This window comes from Bubalus bubalis, chromosome 6 (genome assembly GCF_019923935.1).
Source record: "Bubalus bubalis isolate 160015118507 breed Murrah chromosome 6, NDDB_SH_1, whole genome shotgun sequence".
Classification (NCBI taxonomy): domain Eukaryota; kingdom Metazoa; phylum Chordata; class Mammalia; order Artiodactyla; family Bovidae; genus Bubalus; species Bubalus bubalis.
Window position 1 is genome coordinate 30,935,336 of NC_059162.1, and position 16,219 is coordinate 30,951,554.

General features: G+C 37.5%; 1 protein-coding gene across 23 annotated transcripts in view; it reads left to right on the forward strand.

Moving 5' to 3' along the window:
* ST7L (suppression of tumorigenicity 7 like) overlaps positions 1–16,219 on the forward strand; it is a 144,073-nt gene that overhangs the window by 67,992 nt on the left and 59,862 nt on the right. For 14 of the 23 annotated variants that reach the window (XM_025288086.2, XM_044944548.1, XM_025288083.2 and 11 more), the window contains 2 exons: positions 595–734; positions 15,629–15,953. In XM_025288086.2, coding sequence (XP_025143871.1) covers positions 595–734; positions 15,629–15,694 — 206 coding nt within the window. In that variant the 3' untranslated portion in view covers positions 15,695–15,953. Of the gene's footprint in view, positions 1–594; positions 2,517–2,836; positions 4,126–15,628; positions 15,954–16,219 lie in introns of those variants that run through there. The other 9 variants (XM_025288080.2, XR_006551745.1, XM_025288081.2 and 6 more) reach the window with 5 other exon arrangements.

Here is a 16,219-nt window from a genome sequence, read left to right on the forward strand (position 1 = left end):
AACCTTTGTAAATGTGTAAATGTGAAAATAAGACAATAGACTCCATTTATGTTCAGAATCTAGGACTTTGATGTTCTGGTTAGATTTTTACAGTGCTCAATGAAATGCCACATAAGTGGGTAAAATTATTAACTGATTGTTCTAGGAAATCTCCAACCACATGTCTATTTCTTGATCTCTGTACTCATGTCTGAGCTCCCAAAGATCAAAAATTAAAACACCTTTATAAAGTGCTTACAGTGTTCATCATAACTCCATGGCAACCGCTAGAGGGTTTAGCAACTTATTCAAGATCACACAGCTAATAAATGACAAAGCTCTTTTTCAAAACCACCTCAGCATGACTACAATTACTGCTCTTTCCCACAATGCCATCCTTTTCCCAGTTCCCAATAGTCATCTATGTAGATGTGCTGTTGATGCTATAAATAATGGATAACTTCTTTCTACCTTGCTTGACCAGAGACTTCTTGTTTTTTTTTTTTTTTAACTTTCCCATTTTAGTTTTTAGAAATGGATTTCACTTGAAAATATTAAAACTGGCTTACACTGTATTCTGAAATAAAATCCATTTCTGTCTTTTCTCTCTTTCAGCATTTCATCATGTTTCTGTTTACCCAAAGAAGGAGATTCCTTTTTTCATCCATTTCACAGCAGGACTATGTTCTTCTACAGCAATGATAGCTTTTCTTACACACCAGTTTCCTGAAATCATGGGTGTTTTTGCTAAAGCTGTAAGTATGATCTCAAGGACTTGTGTAGAATATTTGTAAAACACACAAGAAACCATCTCTGATCTGTTTGTGCTAAACCAGTTGAGCAGTGGAAGGTATTTGTTATAAAGTAAATTACAGGAATTGATTTATAAAGTTGCTGCCATAAATATGTCAAACATAAGTTTTTGGTGATTTGAGCTATATTTTTGTTGCTTAAAAGTTTTGAAAATACAATGTCATAAATTATAAAGCTGGTCTTTGTAGATCACTTTTGGTGGTAAAGTTAACCCTTGTTACTAGTTAAAGAATAATCCAGCCCTTTTAAATGCATTTTCTTTGGGGTTTTTAAAAAAATTCCTTGTTTTGTACAAAAGCCTTTTGGTTTTTCCATTTAAATGAAATCATTAGTTCTAAGGATTTGCTGAATGTTATATTCAAGAGTGCCCCTAGGATAAGGAATAAGTAGGTAAGATAGGACAGTTGAGACATTTGTCCTGGGTTCAGAATGTGCCCTTTCACTCAAAAGTCCTCCTTGTTATTATATGTGCATATTCTTACTGATCTTCCCAACCTTGGATGTAAAACCATCTACAGACCTTTATTTTCATTTTTACCCCTTAGTTTTGAACGGCTTCCCCATTTCCTGACCCAGGCCCAGAAAGTACTTGAGGATTGATTTTAAAGAGAGTATCCTGTGATTATTAACTTTTCTACATAAACCTATTAATTAATGTCACTGACTCAGCAAAATTACCAAAGAGAAGTCCCTTTAAGTCTCTAAGCCTAATAAAAAAAGACATGTCTTGTACATCTTTGCATTTTTACCAAGTAATGAATTCAAACCCAAAAAGAAAATGTTAATTCATTATACTCCCAAATAGAAAAGCACTGAGAACCATAGAAATATTAGCCTTTATTTGGTAATGCAGTTTCTATATTTTTCTCTTTGTGCCTCCATTATAACTCCCTGTGTCCTCACAGTTTCTTTTCTTGCCTTAAGAATAGTTTATTTTGTGCCTTAAAGATTAGCTGGTTTTCTTCTGGCACCAGTAGTGAGAGCACTGGTTTCTCTTTTTCCCTGAAGGTCAACTATTATAATGTGTTAAGTTGCCACTGGCTGTAGGCCTAAGAGTTTGAGACTACAGTTGATTCTGGGTCAGGCTTCAAGAAGGATGACTTTTTACTGGTGTTCAGGGAGTATAGATATTTGGGTTGGAAACTGACTCTTCTACTTCCTTTTAGTATAAAAAGAAAGCTTACTGATCACACCATAACTCTATTGCTTGCAGTGGTGCTGATTGGCGAGTGTGTGTCTCAAAGTGAAATGACCTCACTGTGTAATCTGGCATGGAAAAAAATGGACTAAACAGAGAATCCCGTCCATTTAACAAGCAGAAAAAAATATGCAGCTGTGTATTTGAGATCATAGAAAAGCAGTGGGAGAGATGGTCTCTCAGGGCATTGGGAAGGAGGTAAAATAGAGAGAGGAGGGAGATCTAGAATCTGGAGTAGAGATACAGTAATTGTTAGCAGTGTCCTTCCATGAAGTACTGGCTAAAATTAATGTGGAGTGTGTACTCACTGTCTGCTGTACCCATCAGTGTTAGTATATAATGTCTGCCTTACCTAAGAGATCTCTGATGCACCAAAAGAGCCTTTAGGATTACATAACACAAGGTCCTAGCAGTGTCTGAGAGTAAATAATTATCCATTTGAAAGTTGAAGCTTCTTTTTTAGATCAAAAGTTATTAATTTACTGTGATTCTAGTTGATGAACAATAAATAGACATTTGTTTACTATCTTTTGGTATGTGTTGCTGGTATGTAGTGTTTAAAATGTGCCTGACAGCAAACTTCTACAGCTAGATTTTTATCCCCATGGCCTTTATATGTACAGTTTAAATTCCTAAAAGTTAAGTATTTACTGAAAGTACCTGCAGATCAATATTCGGTATGTAGCAGTTCCAAGGGCTGTTTCCACTTAAGAATTAATGGGAAATGAAAACAATATAGGCAGACTCCAGTTTATAAACTCAATAAACAATTACCCTAGTAGACAGCAAGAGAACCAGAGGTTCATATTCTTCTTACCACTTAATATTGTGTGGTCTCTGCCCCAGGAGCATTACCATCACCCAGGACCTTGTTAGAAGCAAGATCCTCAGAGGATTCTATATACATTTAAAGCTTAAGAAGACCTTGCTCTACTCTACCCCCAATAGAGGAATTTAGAATTCCTGGATGGTGCCACCTTATCAAGGTGGAAAAGGGACAAGATTGTAGAGTCGTTATGAGCAGAGGCTCTGGAGCCAGACTCTTTTGCTTTGGATTTCAGCTGTGATACTCATTGGCTGTGCAACCTTGGGTAAGTTGCTTAACCTTCCCCACCCCCCAGTTGTAAAATGGGAATAGTACTACCTCTTGGATTTTTGTGAAGGCTAAATGAGTTTAAAATTTATCAAGAATTTGGAACTGTGTCTACCCACAGTAAGAAGTAGGTGTTAGCTGTTGTTGTCATCGTCACTGTCATCATCATCACGGAAGTGCAGCTGTAGTGAGAAACCCTACCCCCTGCATGTTTGGAAGAGCTATGTCCTACTAATAAACAAAAAATGCATTTTTCCATGGAAATAGTAGTAGAAATGGCTGTTAGGTATCATTTAAACAATACTTTTAGTACTATACTTCCGGTACATTATGTGCACCAGAAAGTGAAGAAATGTTTCAAATTCTAGGCACTAGCAAACTGCCTTATGGAGCAGAACCCATTGGTAAGTTGCAAACTGCATATGTTAAAAATTTTTAGCTAAGTCAGATATTTGATAGCCAAGTACAGTATCAATGAAATATAGAAATCAATGAAGAATCTTTGAAACATATTTATTCTTCTATTAAGTAAGGCAAAGCGGTTTAAGAAAATTTCCTAGTTCCTTCCATTGTTGCCATTGTCTCTTCTTCATCTAATAACTTCTTGTATTATTTCTCATGCTAGAGTAAATTCAGTCTGAATTTGTTAAAATGCATTTGTTACGAAAATTGCTTTTTCATGAAGCAAGGCGCTAGGGATTAGTAATTTGTAGTAATCCTCACTGAACATCAGATTTAGATAAATGGAAGGGAATGAACTAGAATGGTTAGTGTTTTAGTGCCCCTTCTTTTGCATGATATAAAGATATGGAAAAAGATTTCATCTTCAGCACATTAGGACTTTGTCTCCTGATTTTTCTCCTGGCTGAGATGAAAACAGCCTGACAGTAGACACAGAGCAATGGAAAAAAAATTGCATAAATCCCTGGAGATGTGGAATGTGCTGATATCAGAGCTGATAGTCTCTTAAGGCCAGAATTCCTGAAAAAGGAAAAATTGCTTTTAAGTGGTAGGTCATTTTCTCACCTGCTTTGAAGCCTGCTGGGTTAAATATGAGAGTTCAAAGTAAGGGTAGCCAGCAAACCAATGAACTGGAATCTGATTCTGCTTATCTGAAAGGCGCTTCTTTATTTGAGAGCAGCACTGCCCTCTCCTTATTGAACCAATCTTCATCTACTCTGTCTCCTTTCATTCCTCTCTTGCAAGAAAAGCTTTCTTCTTAGTAAGCCTTGGGAGGGCGTTATTACAACAGTGAAAAGACTAAAGATGGTGTTTGGAAATTTCATTAACTTACAGATAAATTCAGGCTGTGGCATGTGACTTTAGTGCTTTTGTGTTTGAATATAAAAATCCCTAGTTGGGTTTTAACTAAACGGGCCAGCATTTGCAATGTTGGCAGATAAGATGTTATGGGTAAAGACAGAAATTAAAAAGATTTCCAGATAAATTACTTGTTTCACTAAGGCAAAACTTGGTTAAAATTTGTTTCACTGAACACATATTGTAGCTGTGCTAGGGTGGGAATGGGCCCCGTTTCCACATATTTCTACTAATCTTTATGTGGGAAAATGTGGTTGGACATGCCAGTGATGAATTTCTGAGCAACTCATAATTGGCTGGCTTCACTGTAACTAGGGCCTAACAATCTGCTTGATTAATTCTTTAAGGACTACATTAGCCAAGTTGCATGATTTCCAAAGATATAAAAGGTCAGATGTTACACTAACAAAAGACCTCTCTACAGAATGTCTCACTGGGATTTCTTCAGTCCCTTCCCCAAAATAATTAACATTTCTCTCCCTAAATTACATTTTAAAAAGTAATAAGCAGATATAAATGCCAAGTGTCTTTTACTGAATAGTAACGAGAACTTTTGAGAAGGTTTGTCCATTATTATAATTTTTTCCAGGACAAAGATTGTCTTCATAACTAGGGGAGTTGATAGACAATTATAACCATGTATTGATATACATCAATTTAAAGGTTCCTAATTTACTGTTGTCACAACCAGTGACACGAAATCTGTCTACAGGTGAAAGGCTTTTTATATTCTTCATCTGACTTTACTAAAACCCTAAGAGAGTTGCATTCTAAATAGCTAGGGCCCCATTCAGAAATTAAACTGAAATTAAAATGTTTCTTCACTTTGAAAAAGAATTATTTTCAAGAACTAATACAGTTTTAAAAACATTTTGAATTGTAACTAAACATAAATTCTGGGAAAATACTCTTCTATAACATGCTGTTTCCACAGTAATATATCTGAGATATTTCCCAGAGAATATCCTGATAATAAAATGAATCTATTGTAATAGGTCAAAAATTTTAAATGTTTACACTTTTGTTCCATTGTTAGTGCTGCTAAAGTCTTTATTTGGGCAGTCTGGCATATTCCAATTTTGATTTTCTTAATTAACTGGGATATTTGTAGCAAGAGAAAAGTTGTTCTCTGCTTTTTATAAGGGTAATTTCTCATACTTCATCCTCATTGTTCTCCTACAAAAAGAACCAGAATGAGAAATTTATGGAATTGCTAATGTTCTTCTTTATCCAAATGTTCTAAGTACTGAACTCTTCAAAGACAAAAGAGAATAAAAGCTAGGGCAATGTACTTTTTAACACATGTCTATATTCTTTCCCCAGGATTTAATTCAGTTTTGAAGTTTGTGGAAAGCACCCTCTTTCCCTAATAACACGTGCTTAACAAGTATGAAATTCATAAAAGCTCTCCCTGAATTCATTTGGCAGAATATTTAATCATCTTTGCCCCCCCTCAAACTGAAAGCCTCAGTGCCAAAGTCTAAGTTACTCTATCACTAACTGCTGTGAATATATTTATTATTATTCATTAGCACTTGAGGCAAATGGACTGCATAGCAGGTAGAAGAGTTGTGCCCTGATATTGATGTAAATCACTCATTCCAAATTTGTAACACTAGTAGTATTAGAATTCATATTAGGAAACCTGCTGACTTTTGTTTTAGAAAAGATTTTTGCAGACCCAGCATAGTCCTCTAAATGGAAAGAATAATGGGGTACAGAGGAAAATTAAAATCTTGAGGAATACTTATTTTAGCTTTTTTCTTGAGTGGAATTTTGCTCCTTCCCCCACCAATCAAATTTTTAATGCTCAAAAGAACTAAATTAGTACAACTAATTAATTTATTATAATTCTAAACCAGGAGTAATGTGGACTTCATTAGTTTTCTTTTTTAAAAGTTTATACTTACACTCTCATTAGTTCTTACCAGAGGCATTGGAGGACAGATTGTGCTCTTCCAATGTAATAGATGAGGAAGTTTGAGCCAATCAAGTTAAGAGTTCCTTGAAATCACACAACAGATAGTCCTTTAGTCGCATATATATTTGGTTTCAAAAATGTGTCACCTCTCAACTTATACCAAAACAAGTACAGAAGAATAAATGTCAAACCAAATATAGTAATCCTGAAGGAATTATAGACTGATAGCGTGATGACAGTAAAGTGGTCTTACAAATGTCTTCCTATAGGGGATGAATTTGGAGAAGAGTTTTAAATAAAGAGGCCAGTATGGATTGTCAGAAAGTAGAAAGGGACCTTAGATTGCAGAATTGCTTACTGAAAAGATCTAAGTAGACAAATAAACTACCTGGAAATGTTCTTCATTATATAAGCTTATTTAATGAAGTTTGCTGTTTTAAAATAAAGAATGCCCATTTGCTTTTTTGTCTTTAAACTGGTTCACTGTAATTTCATTCCTATTCTGGTTAGTAAATCACTTAAAGTACACTGATCATTTATATCACATACTCATACAACCGTAAAAAGAACTTCATCCTTTCTAATTGTCTAAAATGTGCAGTAATACTGAATAAACAGTAGGCACTCATTTGTAGTGATTCAGAGGGAATTTAATTAACTCTTTGAAACAGTAAACAAAAGAAAAAGAAAAGCTTCAGTTCAGTTCAGTTCAGTCACTTAGTCATGTCCGACTCTTTGCGACCCTATGAACCACAGCATGCCAGGCCTCCCTGTCCATCACCAACTCTCAGAGTCCACTCAAACCTGTGTCCATCGAGTCAATGATGGTCATCCAGCCATCTCATCCTCTGTCGTCCCCCTCTCCTCCTGCCCTCAATCTTTCCCAGCATCAGGGTCTTTTCCAATGAGTCAGCACTTTGCATCAGGTGGCCAAAGTATTGGAGTTTCAGCCTCAATATCAGTCCTTCCAATGAACACCCAGGACTGATCTCCTTTAGGATGGACTGGTTGGACCTCCTTGAAGTCCAAGGGACTCTCAAGAGTCTTTTCCAACACCACAGTTCAAAAGCATCAATTCTTCGGCGCTCAGCTTTCTTTATAGTCCAACTCTCACATCCATACATGACCACTGGAAAAACCATAGGCTTGACTAGACGGACCTTTGTTGGCAAAGTAATGTCTCTGCTTTTGAATATGCTATCTAGGTTGGTCATAACTTTCCTTCCAAGGAGTAGCGTCTTTTAATTTCATTGCTTAATATAAACTAAAGCTGTAGCTTATGTTCCAGCAACTCTCTGTTTTCAAAAAATCAAAGGTGAAGTTTGTCAAGGATTGTGAGGGTAAGTTTAATTGAACAGAATAAACTTTTGGTCTAAAATAACATAACTTATGGCCTTTTTTGTTTTGTTTTTCTAAAGTGGGATTTTTAGGTAACAGATGTACTTCTAGCAGTTGTAACAATACATTGGAAACGTCAATGTGTTCCTTAATGCTGATAAGGCCTCAGTGAAAGATTAGCTATTAATGGTATTCTATCTGAATTTGAGGAAAAAATAATCTCTGTTAGTTCTCTAATTAATATTAAGATTGCCTTATGTCTGTCTCAACTGCCAGCTTCAAGAAAAGAAATTATTTGGGCTTCAGGTGATATTCAACAAAACTAAGAGAACTGATGTTCAGAGAATTCAGACCACATAATCACCCTTTAACCTCATCCTATAATTTCAAGCATTCTGGAAATGAAATGTATATGTACTATTCAAAGTGTAGAAAAGGGCTGTATTCCCATTGAGCACTCTTGCATATTATAAATAGGATATGCAGAGAAAGAAGCAGTTTGGGGAAGAATTTAAGAAGGGAACATACTCTTATAGTCTTTGTTAGGCACTTGCCAGCTCTTGTTTTCATCTATTCAGCATGCTGAAGTCCCTATTTCTTTCTGATGCCAGAGTTCAAGCTTTTACTCCCAGGTAGCAGCAGCTTTACTATTAAATTTTAATCCCTCAGTGTTGTTAAACTTCTATCTAGAGTATAGCCACAACTATTTTTTGGCAGGCGAACACACTGCTGCTTTTCCTTCAGTCACAGTGAGATAGAAGAATGTTCTCTGGCTGAGGCATGGATGAAGGCACTTTACTAATCTTATACATAATTCATCCTTGGTTGCTGGGGTATTCAAAGTTGAAACTTTGCCCTCTGATAAAATTCAGATGGATTTTTTATTTACTTGACTCTGATCCCTTTGGGATTTAGCCCTTATTGGGAGCCCAGGAATTCTAATTCAACAAAGCTCTAGCTGTGTAGATTTTTCTTATTAATTTACTCTTGGTGTATTTTAGCTTTGTAATACTGACTCAAAAAAACCCCCCAAAAACGGCACTAGAACATGCAGTTCAGAGTCCTGGATACCCTGAAAAGATTCTTCTTTCAGTATTGGCTTATTGGATGAGAAGATTCCAATAGAGCTTATCTTAATTTGTTTTCAGAGTTTAGTTTTTAAAGAGGCTCAGCATTTAAAAATATGTTAACTATCGCTCTTTAACATGCTATAATTTGGTAATGATTATCCTGTAACATACCAAAAGTTTTTAATGTTGAATTCATTGTATTAAGATGTTACTAATAATAAATTTGTTCATTCATTCAATGAGCAGATATTTATTGGATACCTTTATGAAATATAAAATGCAACCCATGTTCACAAGTAACTCATAGTCTAGTGGTAGGGGTTTGAGGTAGACAAGAGATGTATAAGACAGAGGCTTCTGCTGCACAAGTAAATTAGTTTATCCTTGCAGGTTCATTCATTTGACTGGAAGTGACTGATGAGTTATTAATATTTTCACATGCCTCACATAAGATTTAGTGACCCAAAAAGTCTATCTAGACTGATAGAGGCTTTTTCCTTTTAGAAGAATTTATTTGGTTAGGATTCCTTTCAGTCAAACAAGAGTAAATAGAAAGAGGTCTCTCTCTCTATTTTATTATTTTTCAAATATCAGACATGAAAGACTTTTGTTGTTACACCCAACTGATGAAGTTCATGTTTTTGTTAACTGTGGCATTCATTATGTTCATTTAAACAGTTTAGAATTTATTAAAAAATGAGGTGCTCCACAACTCAAGATTGAAATAAGAAATGTCACCCCTCAGATTCATATATAGTGGCCGCAGTAAGACTAAAGCCTACTATCAGTTCAGTTCAGTTGTTCACTTGTGTCCAACTCTTTGCCACCCCATGGACTGCAGCATGCTAGGCCTCCCTGTCCATCACCAACTCCCAGTGTTTACTCAAATGCATGTCCATTGAATCGGTGATATCATCCAACCATCTAAACCTCTGTTGTTCCTTCTCCTCCCACCTTCAATCTTTCCCAGCATCAGGGTCTTTTCAAATGAGTCAGTTCTTCACATCAGGTGGCCAAAGTATTGGAGTTTCAGCTTCAACATCAGCCCTTCCAATGAATATTCAGGACTGATTTCCTTTAGGATGGACTGGTTGGATCTCCTTGCAGTCCAAGGGAATCTCAAGAGTCTTCTCCCACACCACAGTTCAAAAGCATCAATTCTTCAGTGCTCAGCTTTCTTTATAGTCCAACTCTTGCATCCATACATGACTACTGGAAAAACCATAGCTTTGACTAGACCTTTGTCTAGTTTGATGGACTTTTGTTTGCAAAGTAATGTCTCTGCTTTTTAATATGCTGTCTAGGTTGGTCATAACTTTTCTTCCAAGGAGTGAGCGTCTTTTAATTTCATGGCTGCAGTCACCATCTGCAGTGATTTTGGAGCCCCAAAAAATAAAGTCTGACACTGTTTCCTCATCTATTTGCCATGAAGTGATGGGACCAGATGCCATGATCTTCATTTTCTGAATGTTGAGCTTTAAGCCAACTTTTTCACTCTCCTCTTTGACTTTCATCAAGAGACTCTTTAGTTCTTCTTTGCTTTCTGCCATAAGGGTGGTGTCATCTGCAAATCTGGGGTTATTGGTATTTCTCCTGGCAGTCTTGATTCCAGCTTGTGCTTCATCCAGCCCACTGTTTCTCATGATGTACTCTGCATATAAGTTAAATAAGCAGGGTGACAATATACAGCCTTGATGTACTCCTTTTCCTATTTGGAACCACTCTGTTGTTCCATGTCCAGTTCTAACTGTTGCTTCCTGATCTGCATACAGATTTCTGAAGAGGAAGGTCAGGTGGTCTGGTATTCCCATTTCTTTCAGAATTTGCCAAAGTTTGTGGTGATTCACACATTCAAAGACTTTGGCATAGTCAATAAAGCAGAAATATATGTTTTTCTGGAACTCTCTTGTTTTTTCTGTGATCCAGCGGATGTTGGCAATTTGATCTCTGGTTCCTCTGCCTTTTCTGGTTCACATACTGTTGAAAGCCTACCATACTCATTAATTTTTATCTTTGTTTTCTATATCCTCTCATTCCTAATAATGACAGATTAATAAGAGCTAAGGACCATCCTGGTTTAGAAAATGAAACAGTATGATGCCATTGTGAAACAGAATGGGACAGTGAAGAGTCAGTACTAAAATTATGTGCCTCTGTGGACATGTGAGAAAGAAGGAAAGAACCACTCAGAATTTCCGAGAGCCCACTGTTCATGTCAAAGCTGCACCCTGCAGTGACTGATTCTCAAAATATATCAGGTTAATTAGAAAAATAAAAGGATATTGGGTTAAGGTAATAAAATAAGCTGCCTTTTCCCTCTCTTCCAAGCTAAATTTTGCTGATCAATTCTGAATCCTGGACAATTTTACCTTTTAATAAGGGGAACTGTCAAGATTTTCTAAGCAACTGAAAAAGATTTCCTATATTTCTTGGGTTCAGTCAGTATATGTACTAACTGGATAATTGGAGATATAACCTTGGAATACATATTAAAATATTTTTAAAAACAGGCACAGAACCTGTCCTTGGGGAATTTATACTGTTAGGCATGTAATCATTAGATGTGGTAAAATGATGATAGTCTTTTGAATAGAAGAGGAGGCCTAAGGTTGTACTGGAGGGTCGAGGAGTATACTGACTTAACTCAGTGAGGCAGCAGGAGAAAGTGGAATGATTTGAACAGACTTACAGGCAGAAGACTGAAGATCCAGCTTTGGAGTTTACTTGTAATTGTTACTTCTTTAGTAATTTATCTGAGTTTGCTATATCTGCTGGAATAAGTGGAAATTATTATTCTTTGGGTAGGTGAACAAAACATACATCTAACCCTCACGGCATTTTCCAGTTCAGAAGTCTAATTTGTAACCTGTAAGGAGGTGTATTCATGTTTCTGGGTTGTAAGGAGCCCACTCTGATCCATTCATCTGTGTTCCCATTTATATTAGGCTGTGTCTGCTAACATTAGGTCTCTAGAGAAAGACTTAAGTAGACTTAAGGCCCCCTGAATTCCTATGGACTACCTCCTACTCCCATAGGACTTCAACAAACATAATGAACACTTACAACAAAAAAAACTTTTATCTTTTTCATAGTATTGAGAGTAATAATATCACATTTGGCCTCAAGTTCCATATTGAATTATTTTTTTTTTTAATTGCTTTTGAGCAGTAACTTTTCCCTGGTTGCTTAGCCAGTCATACAAGTTGAGACTTCTGTTTCTATGCCTGTTTTATAATAGCTGCTCTGGGAGAACAGATGAAAAATAATAAGTTAGATATTTTATGAGTATTGAAATCCCTTCCATTCAGAAATGTAAATAAAATAACCAGCATGAGCAATCAGCTTATGTCAGATTCCATGGGTTTATGTTACATAGGGAAATTATAGTGCAACCTGAAACATGCTTCTTAATGAATTCACAGTGGTGTCACAGTTGAATGTAAACCCTTGAGCTTTTCTGTTGTGAAGAATTTCACAAATCACCTTTTATAAACTATTTAGGGGAGGAGGAAAAAACTAAGATGATACCAACAAATGCTATCACTGTTAAGTGGTTGCTTCCCGTCCGGCACTAAATTGTGCCAGTTAAGTAAAGCAGAAAGTTAATATATTGCTCACCTTTTGGCTTATTCAGTGTTCATAAATATAAATATATATATATATATATATATACACACACACACACACACACAAATGTATATATGTGTACACACACACATTTCAATATTCTCTTTTTGAAAGTGGCACCAGAAAAGTGCTGTGGAAGAACAGGGTTGCCCTTGTGGTTTTTATCCTCAGAGTTTAGCAAAGTTCAGTTAAAAAATGGCAGAAGCCCAATAAATAGCTCTGTTTTTACCTTCAACAAGTGCAAGAAGCCAGAGACCTAACGTGAAGATTATGAAATGAGGATTTGTATCTTTGGTTGTTGCTCTAGCAGCCTGTTCTGTTGTTCAGTCGCTAAGTTGTGTACAACTCTTTGTGACCCCGTGGAGTGCAGCATGCCGGGCTCCTCTGTCCTCCACTGTTTTCTGGAGTTGGCTCAAATTCACGTCCATTGAATCAGTGATGCCACACAACCATCTCATCCCCCATAACCAGCTTCTCCTCCTGCCCTCAGTCTTTCCCAGCAACAGGGTCTTTTCCAGTGAGTCAGCTCTTCTTATCAGGTGGCCAAAGTATTGGATCTTCAGCATCAGTCCTTCCAATGAATATTCAGGGTTGATCTCCTTTAGGATTGACTGGTTTGATATTCTTTCAGTCCAAGGGACTCTCAAGAGTCTTCTCTAGCACCACAATATGAAAGCCTCAGTTCTTCAGCACTCAGCATTCTTTATGGTCCAGCTCTCACCAGAACCATCCTGTCACTCAGTGAATTGATTTTGTCGTCCCTAAAACTCTTTCATAGCTCTCCGCCTTTCCACTATGGCCTCAGCTCACTCAGCTCTGATGAATGTGCTAGCCTCAAAAGTCCAATATGCCACATGCGGTATAGGAGACCAGTCAAGTTTAAGAGTCAGGGAAAGAAGCATGTATTTTCTATTTTAAAGAATTTCTTCTTTACATTCTAATTTCATAAGTGTTTGGCTTGATTTACACCAAGGTCTAGGCCTGTTAGACTACATTAATGCATCACAGTTCTGGATAGGATATTTGATAGCTCTTATTTAGCCCAGAATCTCAAATGATAGGGAGCTATAGTGAACAGTATTTAGCATTTTGTTGGGCTTCACAGTGTAGCTCTCTTCTAGTCCCTCTGTCTGTAACAAATGGACTCATCCTTGTGTTTTCCCATAGCTGCCCTGGTGCTTACTGACATAGATCAAGATGCCGTGTTGCTCTGTAGGGAACTCTGAGCCATTTGACAATCTGGGCACATGTAGTCACCTCACATTATTTAAGCCCTGATCTCAGCATTCTAATTTCTCTGTATTCCCCAGTGTATATAATATGTACTTGCTTGAAATTCCTTATATATTGCTTGCACATTCTTGCTTCTAAGTTTCAGCATAAACCAGTTCCTTCTACTTAGAATGCTTTCCTCTGTCTGTTCTCAACCAAAACATACTGTATCTTTTAAAAATCCTGCTCAAAAGCCACCTCCTATAGAAAGACTGATTAATCTCATTCACTTGATTCCTTTATTCTGAGAATTCTGTTTCTCAGTCTGTTGCTTAAATTGTTTTGTTCCTTTGTAGTTATTGATTCCATACATTGTCACCCAGTAAGCCTAACGGTTCTAGGAATGATGCGCCTCCTGCATCCCCATCCTTGTGTACATTATTTTAATACACAGAGACTTTGAAGGCCTACTGACAACCTTTCAATTTCTCCTGAGTTCTAGTCCACTTTCCATACCCTTTCCCTTTCTTCATAGTTACAGTCCTAGAGAAACGGGGCACGTGTTCAGGGTTTGGCCTCCACCTTACCATGTGTGTGGCAACCTGTTGAATAGGTTCCTACAGTTGGGCAAGATTTAACCCTTTGGTTTGACAGTCCCTGCATTCTATTCAAACACATTCAAGAAGTAGATGTGAGACCAGGAGTAGAGAAATTTCCACTGAAAGCTAAGTTAGCTCTTTATACAAGACTTCTGAAGCTGCTGTCGTCAGCAGCTCACTTGACACTCTCCTGCTCTGCCTCTTTTCCAGGAGTCAGGGTTAGTTTAAGAAAAAGCCTCTTGCTAGAAGCCATGACCTCGTACTTTTATCCCCTCCATCTGGTGTGTGGCCTCATGGGGCTGTGCTGCTATGCAGGAGGTGAGCAATGGAATTCTTTAGATGATGACTTCTGAGCCCACATGCAGAGGCAGTGGGGGTGGGAAGCAGGGAGAACAGTGAGCGCCAAGATCGATGGACCAAAAAGTAAGATTTGCCCTGGAAGGAATCTTAACTATAGGTAGATTGTTTTCATGAGGTGTTCTTCCCCTAGCTCAAGCTGGGGCCCGGGTCAGGGAGCTGCAGCATCCTAGATCTATGATTGATGAATGTTGTATTCCTACAGCTTTCCCTTCTGCCTTCACAGTTGGGTTACAGGAGTGGGATAGGTAGGGTATGTAAGGGCTTATGCTGTCTCTAATGGAATGCATTCCAGGGTTGAACAGGGAAGGGTTCCTCTTGCACACATTATCTCTTAGAGCTGCTTTGTCTCACAGTCTCGGACCTAAACAGAAGTCTGATTTTGAATAAGTGTGGGAGGAGGGGTTGAGGACAGCAAAAGTTTTTGATCAAGTGAAAATCTGTTTTCTGCCTCGTCTTTTAAGGGTTTCTCTGCAAGGTAGATACTCCTTGCCTTGGTATAGATATATATATAGGTATAGATAAATAGCTTGTCTTGGTTCGAGGTCTCAGGATTTTTACTAGGCTGTGAGTAGGCATCTGATCTGGGATAAGACCATTTGTGTGTGTGTGTGTGTGTGTGTGTGGTTTTTTGTGGTTTTTTGTTTGTTTGTTTAGCACTCATTCCTTGTTCTTACTTACCTAGCCCAGGAGTTGACAATAGTTTAAAAAAGATTGAAGTCTCAAAGGAAATTCTAATACATACTTTAAAAGCCCAAAGCCTTAATAACTTCCTCTCAATAACTTCCTCTCATGGCTTCTCGTGACTACTGCTCTGTCTACACATTTAGCATCTTTAAAAGGACTAGATAAAACTAAAACAAAAGATGAACTGTTAATCTGTAAAAGGAAAAAGGAAAACAGAAAGAATTAGAAACCAGAGCTGATTATACATGGGCTGCTAAATGTAGTATAGTGATCATGTGGTAGTGGTGGTGTTAGTGACAGAAATGGCAAAAAAGGGATTCATTGATGAGATTAAGGAAGGCCTAAGCTGTTGCTTAGTAACTTCTGCTCATGTATACTCTCCTAGGATATTTTGTGTCAATTTCTGTCCTAAAGGTGCTGGGATTCTCCTGCCTCCAGCCTAGGCACCCTCAGTTTCTGAGCAGAACACACAAGATTTGAAGTCAGAAGCCCTTGGTGTGAGTTCTGGCTGAGCTACTCAATATCCACAGGACTTTGGACAAATCACAGAGCCTCTCTGAACAGCACCTGCACAATGAGCATAACTCCTATCACAGGGTTGGTGAGACAATTACATATAAGCAAAAGCGTTTATACATAAGAAACCTTTTTATAAACATCACAGTTATTTTTGGGGAAGCCTCACCTTGAAAGTTGTCAAAAAATAACAGCTGTGGATTAAACTCTTTCTTTTTATTCACTCAGTTGAGCTTTTCTGTTTGGTCAAGTCTGCTTACTGGGGTTGATGTAAAGTCATCCTATTTCTGCTTGTTCTGGCCAAAGAAAGAGAATTCCAATGCCTAGCTGATCCATCTGTAGACTCGTAGGCAGAATGAAAGTGAGCAAAGGCAAATTTTAAGACAGAACAGTTCGGAGTTAGAGGACAAAAGGGAGAGTGCTTACCTTGCTTTCTCAAATCCAGGATGACTAAAACATCTCAAGTAACCGAGGAATAACCACAGTGAT